The following is a 19,571-nucleotide window of genomic DNA, read 5'->3' on the forward strand; positions in this document are numbered from 1 at the left end:
CCACCACACCCCCATACACACCCATCCACATCCACCCACACCCACCACACACCCATCCACATCCACCCACACCCACCACACACCCACACCCCCACCACACCCCCATACACACCCCCACACCCCCCACACCCACCACCCATCCACATCCACCCACACCCCCCACGACACCCACTACACCCCCATACACACACACCCTCACATACCCACACACCCACACCCACACCCTCACACACCCCCCACACCCCCACACCCCCACCACACACCCACATCGCCACACACAACCACACCCCCTCACACACACCCACACCCCCACCACACACCCACAACCCCCCCACCTCCCCCCTGCGACACACACAGCCTCTCTGGGTCATAAACTACTTCTACATTAAGCACAGAAAATTCCCTTTAGCCAGAAACAAGGCCCTAGCCACAACTATCCCTCAACTATCTGGTCTAGGAAAAGTTTGTTTTATTCACAGGTGAGGAGTAGGAATAATAATCATTATTATTATAATTTTAAGAGTAGTACAGGGCCTGGAAAATATACAAATAAGAAATGAAATAAGATAAACACAGGACAAATGTTGAGCACATAAAGTTTATGAATATAATATATTCAAAGAAAATGCAGCAGAATGATCAGGCTGTGCATAACAGAGATACAAAAATACAGGAAAACATGGCAGAGCAACAGAAGATGCTGAAATATGAGTTGACAGTGGTCAAAAGTGAAGTGGAAGAGAAAAGTGAAAATATCAAAGAAATGGGCCAGGTGCAGTGGCTCACACCTGTAATCCCAGCACTTTGGGAGGCTGAGGTGGGAGGATCACTTGAGGCCAGGAGTTCGAGGCCAGCCTGGCCAATCTAAGGAAAACTTGTATCTACTAAAACTATAAGAATCAGCTGGTTGTGATGGCACACACCTGTAATCCCAGCTACTTGGGAGGCTGAAGCATGAGAATTGCTTGAACTGGGAGTTGGAGGGTGCAGTGAGCCAAGAGCATGCCACCGCACTCCAGCTTGCACAATAGAGGGAGATTCTGTCTCAAAAAAGGAAAAATAAAAAATAAATGACATTTCTACTGAAGGCAGCACGAAGATTAGCCAATGCTGAAGAAACAGTATGAGACAGGATAGGATTGAGCAAACAAACAAAATAACTAAAAGTTAATAAAGCACTACAAAGGATTAAGAAGAAAATAGCTTTACAAAATAGACAAGGGACAGAAAACGTATACATGATAGATATTTGTAAAGAACAGAATATAATCTAATAAAAAAAATGCAAGGATAATTCAAGTAAACTTCCATAAACAAAAGTAAACTTGAATCAAAAGTCTGAAAGACTACACAATAATGTCCCAGGAAAACCTTTCAGCATACAAGAAAAAAGATCTGGCTGGGCATAGTGGCACACATCTGTAATCCCAGCACTTTGGGAGGTTAAGGTGGGAGGATGGCTTGAACCCAGGAGTTCAAGACCAGCGTGGGAAACATAGTGAGACCTCGTCTCTATGGGGGAAGAAAAAAAATTAGCCAGGCATGGTGACATGTGCCTCTAGTTCCAGCTTTAAGGGAGGCTGAGAAGGGAGCATTGCTTGAGCCACGGAGGTTAAGGCTCCAGTGAGCTATGATTGTGCCACTGTACTCCAGCCTGGACGACAAAGCAAGACCCTGTCTCAAAAAAGAAAAAAAGGGGGAAGGGATGGCATTGGGAGTTATACCTGATGTAAATGAGGTATAATGGGTGCTGACGAGTTGATGGGTGCTGCACACCAACATGGCACAAGTATACATATATAACAAACCTGCACATTGTGCACATCTACCCTAGAACTTAAAGTATAATTAAAAAAAGAAAAAAAGAAAGAAAAAAGGCCGAGTTATGTCAAACATGGTCATAGACGTCTCCATATGAACAGACAACACAAGACCTTAGAGCAAAGGTTGCAACATACTAAATGAAAGAAGGTGTGACCCAGTAATTTTATAACTACCACTTTTTGAAAGTTTTTATTTTTATGTTAAATTCCAGGATACATGTGCAGAACATGCAGGTTTGTCACATAGGTAAATGTGTGCCATGGTATAACCACCACATTTAAATCAGAGAGGTAACAAAGATTTCAGACATGCAGTAAGTCAGGGATTCTAAGTTCCAAGGAACCTTTCCCTTTAAGATGGTATAGAGCATTGTTTTGCAACTTTGTTTCTCTTAAACTGCCACCCACAGTAATGGGTGGCACATTTCACTGTACACAGGGACTTGATACACATCCACTATCTGTATCTGTATCTATACTGAAAAGCATTTCAAAAAATATTACCACTACTATGAAAGATACATTGTTATTTTTCTTCTATTCCATTCTATTCTATTTTACATCTTAAAACACACTAGTCATGATGGACCAAATTGATTTCACAGCACCACTAATGAGTTATAGCCTGAAGTTTAAAAAGTACTGAAGGATAAACTTTAGCTAACTAAAAGATGGAGAAAGTATCATTTAAAGAAAAGTCAAACAACAGAGGCTTAAGTATATTTGAGGCTTGAAGGCAAACAGAAGAAAAACTAAGCTAAAATTTGGTGGGTAGGATGGAGAGAGAAGTGTATTTACATTGTCACTGTTTATAATGGGGAGTCAATAAAGAAACAGCATTTAGAGGAAACAAAAGGAACACACACAAAACAATATTCAAAGAAGCAAAAATTATCTACTACAAATTAAAAGGTAAAAATGAATACAAAAAAACTGAAAGCATAACATGACAGAACTAAGACAAAACATACTTATGATCTCAACAAATGTAAATGTACTAAAATCATCTAGTAAAAACAAAGGCTAAGATTAAATCTCAGCGTAAAACCTAACCACGTCATATATAGGAGACACACTTTTGGCTATTCAAAGACAATCCCGGCCGGGCGCGGTGGCTCAAGCCTGTAATCCCAGCACTTTGGGAGGCCGAGACGGGTGGATCACCAGGTCAGGAGATCGAGACCATCCTGGCCTACACGGTGAAACCCCGTCTCTACTAAAAAATACAAAAAAAAAACTAGCCGGGCAAGATGGCAGGCGCCTGTAGTCCCAGCTACTCGGGAGGCTGAGGCAGGAGAATGGCGTAAACCCGGGAGGCAGAGCTTGCAGTGAGCCGAGATTGCGCCACTGCACTCCAGCCTGGGCGACAGAGCGAGACTCCGTCTAAAAAAAAAAAAAGACAATCCCATATATACCAGACAAAGAAAACAAAGTAAAAGCATGCGACCCAATCTAGTTTTGAACCAGCATGGATTTAGACCAAAACCATTACATGAATCAAGACAGGCATGTTAAAATGGCAGGAAAGAAACTCATAGTGGAAACCCAAGTTATGAACATCTGTGGACTGAAAACCATAGCATCAAAATTACCAAAACAAAAACGACAGGTAATACAGAGAGAAATACGTACAGTATGAAACTAATTCACCTCTAGATCCAAGTCACAGAAAATAGACCAATACAAATAAGGATTAATAAGAATGTAATTAACAAAGTAGAACTAATTAAACCTTATTAAACTCCATACCTTAAACAGAATAACATCATCTTTTCAATGCCCAAAGAACATCCAGAAAAACTAGGACACAAAGAAAATTCCAAATGGATAGAAAGGGTATGGATGACATATAATGAAAATGAAACTGATGAGTAAAACAGAAAAGAAATGAACAGAAAAAACAAACCCCTACCACCAAAAAGTTTTAAAAACTTCCCTCTTCAATAATTTCTGGGCCAGAGAAAATTAAAATCCAAAATTGCAGAATATATAAATAAAGAATAAACTATGAATGAAAGCACTACATACCAAAACTATAGAATACGGAAATTCAAAGCGTTAAAATACTAAGGAAAAAAGAATGAATACAAATGCATTCAAGAAGAAGCAACAAGAAAAACCAAAAAACGAAGGCAGTAAAGATAAAAGCAGGAACTGATCAACTGGAAAACAGAATATAAACTAGTAAATAAATCTGGTAGGTCATTCACCACGAAAAAAACAAAAATAGCTAACTTAATTGGAAGTTAATTGGGAAAAGTGAAAAGTACAGAGTGGAAAAAGTATAAATACTAGGTAGCCATTAAAAAAATGAGGTAACTGGCTGGGCATGGTGGCTCACCCCTGTAATCCCAGCACTTTGGGAGGCCAAGGCGGGTGGATTACCTGAGGTCAGGAGTTCAAGACCTGCCTGGCCAACATGGTAAAAACCCGTCTCTACTAAAAATACAAAAAAATTAGCTGGGCATGGTGGTGGGTGCCTGTAATCCCAGCTACTTGGGAGGCCGGGGCAGGAAAATCACTTGAACCCAGGAGATGGAGATTGCAGTGAGCTGAGATTGCACCATTACACTCCAGCCTGGGCAACAGGAGTGAAACTGCTTTAAATATATATATATGTACATGTATATATATATATACACCTACACACACACACATACACACACACAGCTAATAAAAAATATACATATATAATAAAATGAGGTAACTATATGTATTGATATAATATGGAATATAATATTAAGTGAAAAAAACATCAAGAATAGCTATCATTTGTGCTCAAAAACCAGAAAAGCTATATATGCACATGTGCTTGTTTATGCACAGAATACATCAACACAACTGCAGAAGATGGTGCCAGGGCTGAAACCTGGCAGAGGAACTGCCTGATGAAGGGCAGGAGTGGCAGAGTGACATACTTTTTAAAGTTTTTTGCAAAACTATCAATGCTTTGAATTTTGTAACATGAGCATATATCACTTGGTAAGCTGATTCTTAAAAATAATTTGTAATTATTTAGTCTATAAAGCTACAAAACTTTGGAAACTTCTTTTACTATTACTGGGAGCTAAGAGTTCAGTCTATAGTCTTAAAAAATTACTGAGCTTTTATCATCAATAGCCCGAATTTGCTTATATTTGTAAAATGTCTTATATTCTTTGAATCACTTAAACATACACTGTCTCATTTAATACATGTTAACAGTGAAGAAACCGGAGTAGTACTGCAATCCTGGCATGACAGGTGAGGCCTTTGAGGCTCACAGGCCTTGCGTGGCTTCTGTAAGGCCATTGACTGCTAAGCATCTCCTCTACCTATTCAAACAGGCCCCAGGCTCCTAGGATCCAGGATGTCAGGATTTCATATCTATCTATGTATCTATCTATACGTACATACATACATACATACATATTTTTTTCTGAGATGGAGTCTCGCTCTATTGCCCAGGCTAGAGTGCAGTGGTATGATCTAGGCTCACTGCAACCTCCATCTCCTGGGTTCAAGTGATTCTCCAGCCTCAGCCTCCCGAGTAGCTGGGATTACAAGCGTGCACCACCATGCCTGGCTAACTTTTAAATTTTTAGTAGAGACGGCGTTTCACCATGTTGGCCAGGCTAGTCTTGAACTCCTGACTTCAAGTGATATACCCACTTCAACTTCCCAAAGTGCTGGGATTACAGGTGTGAACCACCATGCCTGGCCAGGATTTCATAACTTTTGAGTTGTATCTGGGGATTTCATGGGTGGATAAAATGGTACCTCTGTTACTCACTGGGAACCTCAAATTCAGTCTGCTTCACCAGGGAGGACGATTGACATTTACCCTGTGCTATGAGCTGATTTGCATCCCCCTAAATTCCTATGTTGAAGTCCTAACCCCCAAGTACATCAGAATGTAACTGTATTTGGAGAAAGTCTTTAAAGGTGTAATTAAGTTAAAATGAGGTCTTTAGGGTGGGCCCTGATCCAACATGACTGGTGTCCTTACAGAAAGAGGTGATTAGGACACAGGCATACACAGAGAAAAGACCCTGTGAACACACAGCCATCTGCAAGCCAAGGAGAGGGGCCTCAGAGGAAAGCCGCCTTGCTGACACCCTGATCTCAGACTCTAGCACAGAAGTATAAGAACATAAACTGCTGTGGGTTAAGCCACCTAGTCTGTGCTACTTTGCTATGGCAGCCTGAGCAAACCAGTGCATCCTTCAGCACCCTGAAATGTAATTATGTAATTGTAATTTAATATGTAATTTTAATTTAAAATATTAAAATACTTTGAGTCATCTGCAAAGGTCAGTCAAAAGAGAGACTCAGCGTTGCTTGCACCAGCATTTTCAGGAAAGCAACTACGTGGTCAAGAATACGTGACTTGGAAGTACCTTTTCCCAGATGTTGAGTTTTCCTTCCAACAAATGAATTCTAATCTGTGAGAGCGAAAAGCTTGTTGATTTAGACTAATCCTCGTGGTGTTACAGTTGTGAATGATGCATTGATATTTGATGCTTGCACATTTAAAAGGCTGACACTCTGACAGCTTGTTCTCCTAAGAGGACCAAGTGTATGCAGAAATGTCAAGAAGATATTCAACTTGGATGAGAATCAAGCTGTGTATTTCCTTATGTCTTTCTGTAGAGGTGACCTGAGCCAGCGGTTAGGCAGGACTAAAATCCAGGAAGGAAATTCTGCCACTGTGTGAATTTGGGCGACTAGCTGCATCTTGGATACCAAATGAGACAAGGAGCAGCATTTTCAGGCTTGACACAGAACACGACCTAGGGGGACACATCGGCCTTCTGCCTTCTGTTCTCCACGGACCAGCTCTGTGTCCACATGAGGACTCATGACCCAACATCCTCGTCAATACAGTAAGACTTACAGACTGCTGTGAGGATTAAGTAGAATCATACGTGCAAGAACTATGTAAACAATGTCAAATAAATTATAAAAACTACACAAATGTAAGTTATGATTAATATTGTTGAATTAGATGGAAGATTAGTGGACCAGTAATCGAGATTTCAAATTCTGTAACCAATGTCCCTTTCTACATGTATGTTATGCTTGCATTGAACATTGATTTAAAAAAAGATTCCTAATTCTGTCTCTGCTATAAATAAGTCTGGGCCCACTTACTTCTCGGGGCCTTAGTTTCCTCACATGTAAAACAAAGGTGAACTGTATTATCTTATGTTAGTTGGAACATGCTAAAATTCTATGACCTATTTCTTATTACTCCATGTCTTGATAATACATAACATATTTTTTAAATGGGTATTTTGATATATAGATAGGGACACATCTCTTTGATGTGAAACGCCTAAGGTACCAAAGAACAAAAAGGGCTTTGGAGGTTCCTGGCTCTTTTGTGACTAGATTATACAGGGAATCCCAATGATTGATCGGGTTTTATGAGGGAAGCTTTGGCTGGGAGATACTCTAGAATAAAAGTATTCTGTAAATTTCAGGTATAAAAGAAATACAGGGCTCCAAGTACAGCTACCCCTTATTCATACACAATGTGATTCTTATGAAAATTCAGAACACAAGTTTTGTCGACCCTAAAGCCAGGCTTGAATCTGGACTCTGCCTATAATTCTGCTAGCTACGAGATCGTAGGCAATTCCCTTCCCTCTCTATGTCTCAGCTTCTTAAACAGGCATAATGAGAAGTGCACAGTGCCTGTTTGCCACATCTCATCATCATCATCACCATCATCATTGCCATCAGGGCTCAGCACATCAGTTAAATCTCTGCTCTGCTCTATTCTTTGGTTTATATTGTCAATGACTAGGGGCAAGTTTAACGTATTTGTTAGTGCCCAGCATAATACTGTGCACACAAAGGCATTTACAGAACCGTTTTGAGGATGAATGCAGGATTCAAAGAAAGACAGTGGAAAGGACAGTTCCTCACTTCTATGGAGAATGAGATGAAATAGGAACTGAAGGCAACCTAGGTTTTACTTGGATAAATCTTTAATATAGAAATACAGAAATACCGTTAGATATGGGAACATATTTTCTTTTTCTTTCTTTTTTTTTTTTTTTTTTTTGAGACCGAGTTTCGCTCTGTTGCCAGGCTGGAGTGCAGTGGCACGATCTCGGCTCACTGCAACCTCTGCCTCCCAGGTTCAAGGAGTTCTCCTGCCTCAGCCTCCCGAGTAGCTGAGACTACAGATGTGCACCACCAGGCCCAGCTAATTTTTGTATTTTTAGTAGAGATGGGGTTTACCATGTTGGCCAGGACGGTCTTTATCTCTTGACCTTGTGATCTACCCGCTTTGGCTTCCCAAACAAAGTGCTGGGGTTGCTGGGGTTACAGGTGTGAGACACCATGACTGGCCTTTTTTTTTTTTTTTTTTTTTTTGAGACGGTGTCTCACTCTGTCACCGAAGCTGGAGTGTAGTGGCACGATCTTGGCTCACTGTAACCTCCACCTCCCGGGTTCAAGTGATTCTCCTGCCTCAGCCTCCCAAGTAGCTGGGATTACAGGCATGCGCCACCACACCCAGCTGTTTTTTTTATTTTTAGTAGACATGCGGTTTCACCATGTTGGCCCCTATTTTCTTATTCTGTTGTTTGTAATAGATATTTAAAATATTACATACAAACAAGCAACTTTATTCTACCTACAGTGTTGAAAACCTGAAAAATATAGAAAACAATGAAGAAGGAAAATCACACCCATATTATCATGCCTACAGATGAACAGTTTTGATGGGAGCCTCACCATGTACTGCTAGAAGTCTCATTCCACCCTAAGCCAAGAACATCGGATGTTCCTTCCCTCCCTGCATCAATACAACTCTTACATCACAGAATTTTAAGAAAGAATTACAGGTGACCACGTGACATCTGGCTAAGTCCCTTAAATCAAACTGCGGTTATCACATCCGTAGAATGAGATACTTCCACATCACCATTGTTGGAAAGAGATCATGTAGCCTGCGTGTCTTTAATGCCTTATAAACATACTTCAAGGATTATTGAGGCTATAACTGTAACATATCATAAATTCTTGATTTGTCCTGATGGCAATAACATCTTGGTTTTTTTTTTTTTTGGAGACGGAGTTTCGCTCTTATTGCCCAGGCTGGAGTGCAGTGGCGTGATCTTGGCTCACCGCAACCTCCACCTTCCGGGTTCAAACGATTTTTCTGCCTCAGCCTCCTGAGTAGCTGGGGTTACAGGCATTCGCTACCACTCCTGGCTAATTTTTGTATTTTTAGTAGAGATGGGATTTCTCCATGTTGGTCAGGCTGGTCTCGAACTCCCGACCTCAGGTGATCTGCCTGCCTCGGCCTCCCAAAGTGCTGGGATTGCAGGCGTGAACCACCACACCCGGCCTGGCAATTGCATCTTATAGAAAGTAGAGGAAGCGTATGGGCTAAATGGGCCTAATTCTAAACAACGAAGAATGAGGGGGAAACCCAGGGCAACAGTGAGAGTATTATGTAGGAGTTTTCTTTACAAATCATAAAACAGAAACTTGGCCAGGCGTGGTGGCTCACGCCTGTAATCCCAGCACTTTGGGAGGCCGAGGCGGGCAGATCACAAGGTCAGAAGATCGAGACCATCCTGGCTAACATGGTGAAATCCCGTCTCTACTAAAAAATACAAAAAATTAGCTGGGCATGGTGGCAGGTGCCTGTAGTCCCAGCTACTTGGGAGGCTGAGGCAGGAGAATGGCATGAACCCATGAGGCAGAGCTTGCAGTGAGCCGAGATGGTGCCAGTGCACTCCAGCCTGGGTGACAGAGTGAGACTCCGCCTCAAAATAATAATAATAATAATAACAATAATAATAATAATATGAAACAGAAACTAGAAACCAAAAGCAATCTAGGTAGGTCTAAGTAGAACATTTTCTAGGTAGATCATTCTACAACAATAAACAATAGCCCACACTTTTTGCTCAAACTCTTAAATCTCCTGTATGTACCTCAACAGTATTTGCCTATCAATAAGAATGAAATGCAAGGGGTCTGCAGAACATGAGTACTATGTGCTCTATGCCTTTTTCTATGAGAATCTGAACCCACAGAGTCTAAATGTGTAAAAAGTCTGGTCTAACACCTTTCTGCTTCTTGGGCACACGGCACGCACATGTATGTGCACACACTCAACCCCCCAACCCCTACCCGCTTCTGCCGACTCTCTGCAGACCTGACTTCAACCTGGGACGTGCCATTAAGGCCCAGTCGTGAAGCTTTGTCTCTGCAGGCTTATAATTGAAAAGGGTACACAGTGCTTGTTACCATACCCACGGTGCCAAATTGTGCGGAAGGAGCCGCTGAGACAAACTTTAATTACAACTCCTTGGAGCACGCTCACCTGTTTTGCTGTTTCAGTGAGGGCAGCGGCTTCTGCCTTGCCCAGTTGTTGCACCATCTTGTAAAATAGGCTCTCTTTATTTTGTAGCAAAACATATGGCTCATCATATTCTTTCAGTCTTCCTGAATCTAAAACCTGTTAATCAGCAGAAAGAAACCCATTGAAACACGATGTTTTGCAGTAACATATTATAACAGAGACAATATTTCGGAAAGGGGCAGGAGAGGGAGAGAATCTGTTTGGGTGGTAGGCCTGGATGGTGTTTAAATGGTTTGATTACCCTGTTTTACGAAGCAAAGAAAGGCCTAACCTGACCTTTTATTACTATAATGTTATAGGAAAGGAAGAAAATGAAAGTTCTGGACTATTATTCTGGGCACTCAGCAGTCCTGTGGCATTTTATATTCTGCCAAAGGCATTTTGGGTTCTTATCATTACTTAGTGCTTTTAACTCTCAGACTCTCAGCATTGAAGGGTATTTATACATATGATCAGAGTTGGGAAACTTCTTGATTTAAGAAAGTCAAATTCAGTTTATCTACAAGGTAGGGTAATGTCATAAAAAACAGATGGGAAAGACCTGACAGTAAATTAATTGCCGAGCCAGTTTCACAGACGCTAAGCAATATTTGGAAAAGAAGTAAATGCTTCTAGAATTTCTTTAAGGTTCTAGAACATGTCAGCTGCTAAGAGAGGCTACACTCTGGATGGTGAGGTTAAGGTGCATTCTGAAATCGGCTCTGGGTATACTTTATTATTCCGAGAGAGAAAGGCTGGCCAAAAAAGCTGTTACCTAAGCAGCTTTAGCATAATTGCTCTCTGCACAGAAGAAATCGCTAGAAATCCAATTTTCTCTTTGGATAAGACTAAAGAAGCGATTAAGAAATTGACCTCCAAACTCCTGTGATCACAGCCCACATGACACATGAGGCAGCCCAATCTGCATCGCTGAGGGCGGAATATCTGTTTTCCCAATCACCTTTCTTTGCTTCTTTCTCTTTCTTTAGCTGCCTGCCTTTTAGCTGCTTTATTGCTCATTAATATGTCCACCAGAAATTAAAAGAGGGAGGAAGGGGCTCTTAACTCTGCATTTCTACTTATTAGTGGCTTTGGTTAATGGTTTCAGAGGGAAGAAAGAGTCTGAACAATTGGCCCAAATGACGTACCAAAGAAAACAGTTCTGATGTTAAGTGGCACTTAGTTCTTCATTTAGGCCACATTTAGAGTAAATTTATCTTAAGAGAATATGCTGAACCTCCAAGCAGGACACAGGATGTTTTTCTACATGTAGACATTGCAGTTAATTCCGTCCCATGGTATTTAATCGGACACAATTATTAAGCCTCATAAAGGGCATTTTCCTGTTAATCTTTTGTTTACTACTGTGAATCACTGCTAAGGGCAGCTTTCTCTAAAGAGTTCAAGAATAATTGAATCTGTCACATCCACATAATAATTAAAATGTCCTATAATTTGGCATGCCAATTTAGATACCCCAAATGTGTAATTTTACTTAAGCATAGCATTACAGAGCATAACCACTCCTCCTGATGATAAAGGAAAAAATCTGCAATTTAAAAATACAGGTCTCTCTAACGCAAAGACTAAATAGATAAGTGAATCAAATTACTTTCTAAAATGATGAAGTTTTAGTCTGCAAAAGCAACAAGTAAACTTGTAAAAATTATTCCCACAGAGTTGATAGCGAGTGAGTTCTCTGTAAAGACTCTACATAATGTTTAATGGAAAGAAAGTCCTACTACTATTTGGTCCTTGTCCAAATTCCTACTAAATTTATTCACATTTGAGTGACTAGTAAATCTTTCCAGATTCCCTCTCATTGTCTGAAAACACATGAATGCCACTGAGACCGGGAGTTCTCAAAACTGACCAGAATCTAAAAAGGCAGAGCCAGGAAAAAGCATTATTATTATTAGATTAATAATAAAAATGACAGAAAGATCATTTTGGTCAAAATACTTTAAGCCTTATAAATATCAACAACTTAGCAATGGCATTTTATTTGTTAGGAGAGTTTTTGAGTTTGGGGGTGATAGAACCACAACCTTTATAATTTATTAGAACCTAAAATTTTAACTTCTATAAGGTTTCACACTTAAAAAATATAAAATAAAACCGACCTCTTTAATACTTTTTTGATACTCATTAAAACAAAATATAGGCCAGGTGCAGTGGCTCCCACCTATAATCTGAGCACTTCGGAAGGCCAAGGCAGGCAGATCACTTGAGGCCAGGAGTTCGAAACCATCTTTACTAAAAATACAAAAATTAGCTGGGCATGGTGGTGTGCAACTGTAGTCCCAGCTACTCGGGAGGCTGAAGCATGAGAATCACCTGAACCCAGGAGGTGGAGGATGCAGTGAGCCAAGATCGTGCTACTGCAGTCCAGCCTGGGTGACAGAGTGAGGCTCTGTCTCAAAAAAAAAAAAAAAAAAAGAAAGAAAGAAAGAAAGAAAGAAAAAGAAAAAAATGCTCAAAAAACCCAAAATAACCCCCAAAATGTAGTATCTTATAATGAACTGGATTATCGTAGCTACAGATGAATTTGCAAGATTTGAGACATGGGATCCTTGGCATATAAATATGACCTAACAAAGAGTATGGCTACCATAAAAATCAATGAAAGCACCCCATAACTAAAATATCAGTTTGTGAACTTGAAAAGGAAAATAAAATGGGTTGAACATGCTCTGCTTTTACAATCATCACTGCAAACTCCCAAAATAGAATGGATAAGGTAATTTCTTTCCTTCCATCCATTCATGCAATATTGAGTGAATGTCTATTTCCAAAGTACTGTTTCAGGAATGGGTGATTTAAAGATGAGCAAGAAACAGTCTATCAAGATGCTGACAGCCAGAGATAAAGATGGAAGTGCAAATAAGTTAAACAACTTAGCCTAGGCTGCACAAATTAGGAGATGGCAGAGCTGGAATTTGAACCCAGGTGGAAACCTGTCTTCTTCCCTCTTCATGTGAGTTCCCAGAGGTACATTTCTATTTACTTTCAGTTTCTTTGTTTTCAGAAGTAAAATATGGGCAATGAGAACTGTAAACATTCAATTTTTTAAGACACCTTTTTATTTGGATAATAACTTTGCATATTTTAAGAAAAATATGCCTACAAGCATAAAAAATTCACCTATTCACTTTCCACTGCAATTGGAGTCCTATTACACCCAGGACTCAGTTTTTTACTGTGTGCCTGGCATATGCTCACAGAAAAAGAAGACAATTTTTTTTTTTTTTTTTGAAATAGAGTCTCACTCTGTCACCCAGGCTGGAGTACAATGGTGCAATCTCAGTTCACTGCAACCTCCACCTCCTGGGATCAAGCGGTTCTCCAGCCTCAGCCTCCCGAGTAGCTGGGACTGCAGGTGCATGCCATCAAAGTCCGGCTAATTTTTGTTTTTTGTAGAGATGGGGTTTCACCATGTTGCCCATGCTGATTTTAAACTCCTGAGCTCAAAGCGATCCTCCCAGCTTGGCTTCCCAAAGTGCTGGGATTACAGGCGTGAGCCACGACACATGGCCCAAGAAAACAAACTTCATTAAAGTTTCAGGATTAATAATGAGCAAGTGACACTCAGCCAGAACACACTGGAGGAAAATGAACTTTCATGAATTCCTGAATTTATTCAGCACACATTTATTGCACACTTTCTGCATTCATGTCATTATGCTAGATGCTGTGGAAGAGGCAGAAATGGGTAAGTCCCAGCCCCTGCTTTTAGGAAGCCTACACTCAAAAAAAATAAAAAATAAAGACAGGAGAAAACACTCAAGTGACTAGAATGCCAGAAAAAAGGCAAAACAAGTGGGAGTTCAGCAGCAGCAGAAGTCACCACTGGCCAAAATTTCTGATGAGGAGCTTCAGGGAGGAGAAAATAGCAAACTGGACCTTGAGGAATGGACAGACTTGGACACACAGAAATGGTGGTGGAGGTGAGGGGTGGGAGGACAGTGGTCATTCCAGACACCAAGAGGTCTGACAGCCCACCGATCACTTCCTCAAGGGCAGGGTTACGTGACTGCTCTGGTTCACTGTTGCATCTCCAAGGCCTGGCATTGCACATGATGTGTGAGCGGGCACCCCATGCACACTGGCTAAAAGTTAAATAAAAAGGAAGTGAAATTCAGGGCACGATTGGGTGACTGACCAGTGGTGCAGTCCCAGACCAGAGAGTGAGGTCCAGCAGAGAAAGAATCTAGCTGGCCCTGGGAAACAGATAAGGAAGGAGGTATAGGGATGCCAGGATTCAGGCTATAGCCTTGGAGGACCACATGCCTCAAGTTGATGGCTATAGAGAAGAGAGAGAAAAGCAAAAAGGAGACACAGCAGGAATGAGGGCTAAGGATTGACTCCAGACTAAATATTGGAAAAGAGAAAATAAGGAACAATCAAATGCTACAAGGGCCAAGTTAGGATGCACATAGAAAACAATGCTAAGAATAGAACTTTACCCGCTTAGCCTTTATACATGTTGAGTATACTTACGAAATGCCTGGGACCAGAAGTGTTTCAGATTTCAGATACTTTTGAATTTTGCAATGTTTGCATTATACATACTTACAGATCCAGCATACTTACCCGAAAACCCAAAATCTGAAATGCCCCAATGAGGGTTTCCTACAAGCTTCACATCAGAGCTCAAAAAGTTTCAGATTTAGAAGCGTTTCAAATTTCAGATTAGGGAACTCAATCTGTATTTACCGATTTGACCAAAGATTCTGGATCTTTTACAACAAAAAAAAAGTGACTCTGAATTTTCTTTTTGTATAGAAAAAGGAGTATAATCTTGAATTTGTATCTTCATATCTTTTGTACCTATATGAAAACAGTCCTGAAATCTCCTCCTCGGTCCTCACCTTTCCTCTACCCAAGTAAAACTATAAACTAAGCCACGCATTGATGTCGGTCCTGCCGCCCCAGGATCTCTCCAGCAATGCAAACCTCAAATCACTTGCTGTTCTCCAGAAAGTCAAGGAAAAACACATTATACTGGAATGCATTAGTCAGTTCCTCAGTTACATAAGCTCAATGAAGATGTGTTTATCAGGCCTGCATATCTGCAGATATTCCAGGTAGCTGTCCTAGATATAAAAATTAAGTGAACCAACTGCAAAACAATGTAATCCATTTAACTGGCAGGATGCCATCGCTGATAGTGGGGTGACCTCAGGAACAGGGGAGGGGCAGGACAGGGTGAAGGATAAAAAATCCTGACCATAGGAAAAGAAAAGCTCGGAACAGCTTTCACTATGGCAGCAAGCAATACATAGAAACCCCATTTAGCAACAGGCAGAGTGAGGCTGGGAGGGTTTCCAGTTCAGAGGTCGGCTGTGGGCTGCCATGACGAAAGTGGTGTACGGAGAGTCATCTGATGTTCGAAATTGGTTCCTTCACTCGTAAAATGGGTACCTGTCACTCTTCTCTGGGACAAGGTACTATGGCATGTGGCAAAGATTCCTCAAAATCCTGTCCCAGGTCTTAAAACAGTAAATGATTCTTCTCACCTGGGGAAAATGAAGGGTAAGTCCCAGTGACCCACTCAGCCACTTCCCCAAAGCTCTATAATTGTGTGTATTTATTCTCCTAGTACTTTTTCTTTTTTTGTGAGATGGATCTCACTCTGTTGCCCAGGCTGGAGTGCAGTGGCGTGATCTTGGCTCACTGCAACCTCCACCTCCTGGGTTCAAGAGATTCTCCTGCCTCGGCCTCCCGAGTAACTGGGATTATGGGCACACGGCACCACGCCCGGCTAATTTTTCTGTATTTTTAGTCGAGACAGGGTTTCACCATGTTGGCTAGGCTGGTCTTGAACTTCTGACCTCAGGTGATCTGCCCTCCCCCTCCCAAAATGCTGGGATAACAGGCATGAGCCACCACGCCCAGCCCCAGTTTGTGCTTTCTACCTTCACTTTAGTTCTTTGTCCCCCTGAACACTTTAATTAAATGTCTCAGCATATTTTTTAAGAAGTAATTTTTCCTCTTCTGAAATGTTCTATTTGTGGCTGTTGTCGGTTTCTTAAAGAGAAGTTCCATGAAGATGAAACATAGAATTTAAATAAAACTCAAGTTAGCTTTGAGTTGTGTTTCTCCAGCTGGTTCTGTTAGAATGATTTCTCATTTGTTTTCTCTGAGAAAACTCTACTAAAAAGAAAGACAGACAGACAGACATTATACACCCATAAGACTGCCTACAAAGAAAAGAGCTACAATCTGAATTTCTCAGTCCTGCTTTTGGTTCTCTGTAATTCACTCCCGAAGAATTCTCTAACTGCAGATTCGCTTATTCCTTGTTCACTCACGCTACCAGGGAGAATCCAGAGTGCTGTAAGGATGGGTGTGCAGGGACCGGAGGAAAAGGCTGTGCTATTGGCTGAAAGGAAAACGGTGACAAGTAACCAGCTAATCCTAAAAACTACAGGGAGGAAGCTGTCTTTAATGTAGAGATAGTGGTGCGTATTAGAAAAAAGAAGATTTCTAATTTGTCTGTCTTGCTCTACTGTTTTGTGGCAACTGAGCAAATGAAGATTAAATTAGCTGTCATTAAGACTACACCATGTTTAATAAAGTTAAAATTGACAGAACATCTTCATAAAATAAAATTCTAAGCTTAACACATTAATGGCACTTAATGAACCAAAACTGGGTAAATCCCTTTGGAGAGTCAACACATAAACAAAGCTATTAATTAGGTCACAGTTGTTTCCCAACAAGCCTTTTGTTTGATTTACTTACAGTAAACAAAACCATATCCATCCGTCTTTGTGGAGAAGTATTCACCAATGCAACAAAATGTAATTATTACACCTTAAGCACCTGCAATTCCATGACTGCACGATGACAATAGTGTTGGTTATGTCCTTCATTAACATCTGTCACTTCCCCAGCCACTGCCTGAGCCTGCCCTCTGAAGCACTGAGCTTTGCAGCTGATTCACTTGTCTCTATGTTTTCACAGCTTTCAGAATAACAGAACAGAACACATGTTTTCTGGAAAGGTATCTCTAAAACAAGCAAGGGAAAAAAAAAAAAAAAAAAAACCTCTAAAATCAAAGATCTGAGAAAGAACGGTATTTATGGTGTTCCCCTGAATTGAAAGCTGGCTGATGATGAGAAGCTCCAGAATATGGTAGAAGCTTTCAGCTAGGGGTCAAGGGAACATAGAGGCCAGTTCCCAATCTCAAGCTACAGAATGCATGCCTCCTGGGTTCCCTGAGGCTGAATCCTGCCATTGCCTGTTAAGAAAAATTGGAAAATAGTTCTCACGAAGAATTCAGAGCTTGTAATAAGACTCCTTACTTATATTTACACCTACTAGTAGGACTTCCTGTGAAGTCACTGATGACCTCATGGCCAGGGAGCCCTAAATGGAAGATCTCCCAATATCACTGGAGAGATCGCCATAGATGGAGACACTAATGGAGTTGAGAGTGAGAAGAAAAGTTCCATGCTGAAATGTAAGGTCATCTCAACAGTTACATCCTCCAGGGGAATGCTCGCCTTTCCCTTCTCCAAATTTATTTCTTCCAGGTCTTTCCCATTCATCCAGATAGTCAGGTCCCAAACAGAGAAACCAGGATTGACTCCCCCTGTCTTCCCTCAAATCTCACATTCAATCCATCACAGTCCAGTTGCTTTACTTTGCTATTTACTCCAAATCCATCCATTGCACCATCTTCACTGCTCATACCATAGTCTAAGCCGCCATTGTGCATGATGTAGAGAGGGCAAGACCACAACAGTGAATGCTGCGTTTGATGAACTGAAGGACAATAACTAAAGGACTATGGCTTTTACTACAAAGGAAAGAGAGAGAACAGAGTGAGGAAAGGCTAAATGGTAGGGAGGGGCCAACTGTAAATTGCTTTGTAGAACCATGTTGAGAGTTTAGATAAAGACATTAATCCAGAGAGAAAAAAATTAAGGCTCTCAAAAGCTACCTGGAGGGATTGGTATATAAAGCAATAAACTAATGGGCACATTTCAATAATGGTAACAGTGCTGACAGATCAAGGGAATGGTTGTGAACTAGACATTTATGTGGTCTGATGCTGATTGATCAGATTTAGGAGTGACCAACTGACTTGTCTGCCAAGTTCTGTCCTTGGTTGCTGTCTCCCTCACTAATCAGACCTTCTAAGTTGACAGCACTTCCAAGCATTAGATAATAAAAGGAGTAGCTATCATCCATGCTGTAACAGCAAATCCCAACAAGAAGTCTATATGATACATTTAGGCTACAGGCGCCCACCACCACGTCCAGCTAATTTTTGTATTATTAGTAGAGACAGGGTTTCACCATGTTGGCCAGGCTGGTCTCGAACTCCTGACCTCAAGTGATCTGCCCGCCTTGGTCTCCCAAAGTGCTGAGATTACAGGTGTGAGCCCCTGTGCCTGGCCTTGCTTCCTAAAATTATCACTGTTTCCCTTCATTTTCTAGGCCCTCCAATTCCTATGTAACAAATTTCCTGTTAAATCCTTTCTGTTGGATTCATTTGTTTTTCTGGCTAGACCCTCTATGAAAATAATTTGTGGCAGATCTTCTCATCTCTTCCCCTGTGACACACATCTTGTGAATGTCCCAACAGCTGAGAACTTCTGCAACCTTACCCAACAAGCCCCTTGCAGTATATAAAAACCTGAATCTGTCATTAAGGGGATCAAGCATGCTGAAACAACTGTGACAGTGACGATGACTGTGATCTTCTATTTGATACTACTCTGTAGTACGACAGTTAGCATCACAAGCTGAATCTTAGATTTGGAATACTTTCATGGTAAACTTTTAACATATGATTTTTGCATATGAGTATATGCAAAGAGATACATTGGATATATTGTTAGTAGCACTGAGGGCTGTAGTTAAGCATATGAATTACTGTTGGGAATGAGAGCCAAAATTAACAGAAAATTAACTTACTAGGGGTTTCTATCAAGTTTTACAAGGAGGGAACAAACTGAAAAAGTGAACATAATTGGAAGCAACTGGAATTCCGCAGGTGAAGGACTCACCATTATCCTGTCGCTGTCAATAATGGTGTTCAATCTGTGTGCAATGGTTAGCACGGTGCAGTGGGCAAATTTCTCCCGGATTTTCTTTTGTATTAACTCATCAGTTCTGCAATCAAAGAAGTTAAGTTTAATTCCGTAAAGATGGGCAAAGCAGACTTAAGACTTAAAAAGCTCAGGCCGGGCGCGGTGGCTCAAGCCTGTAATCCCAGCACTTTGGGAGACCGAGACGGGTGGATCACGAGGTCAGGAGATCCAGACCATCCTGGCTAACACGGCGAAACCCTGTCTCTACTAAAAAATACAAAAAAACTAGCCGGGCGAGGTGGCGGGCGCCTGTAGTCCCAGCTACTCGGGAGGCTGAGGCAGGAGAATGGC

At 41.1% G+C, this 19,571-nt stretch overlaps 1 protein-coding gene across 1 annotated transcript in view; it reads right to left on the reverse strand.

Moving 5' to 3' along the window:
• Nucleotides 1-19,571, reverse strand: part of ABCC4 (ATP binding cassette subfamily C member 4) — a 285,679-nt gene that overhangs the window by 5,905 nt on the left and 260,203 nt on the right. Inside the window, exons 28-29 of the mRNA XM_023218080.3 lie at nucleotides 19,197-19,302; nucleotides 10,156-10,290 (exon numbers count right to left, since the gene is read on the reverse strand). Of these exons, the coding sequence (XP_023073848.1) occupies nucleotides 10,156-10,290; nucleotides 19,197-19,302 (241 nt within the window). The remainder of the gene's footprint in view (nucleotides 1-10,155; nucleotides 10,291-19,196; nucleotides 19,303-19,571) is intronic.

This window comes from Piliocolobus tephrosceles, chromosome X, assembly GCF_002776525.5.
Source record: "Piliocolobus tephrosceles isolate RC106 chromosome X, ASM277652v3, whole genome shotgun sequence".
Taxonomy (NCBI): Eukaryota; Metazoa; Chordata; class Mammalia; order Primates; family Cercopithecidae; genus Piliocolobus; species Piliocolobus tephrosceles.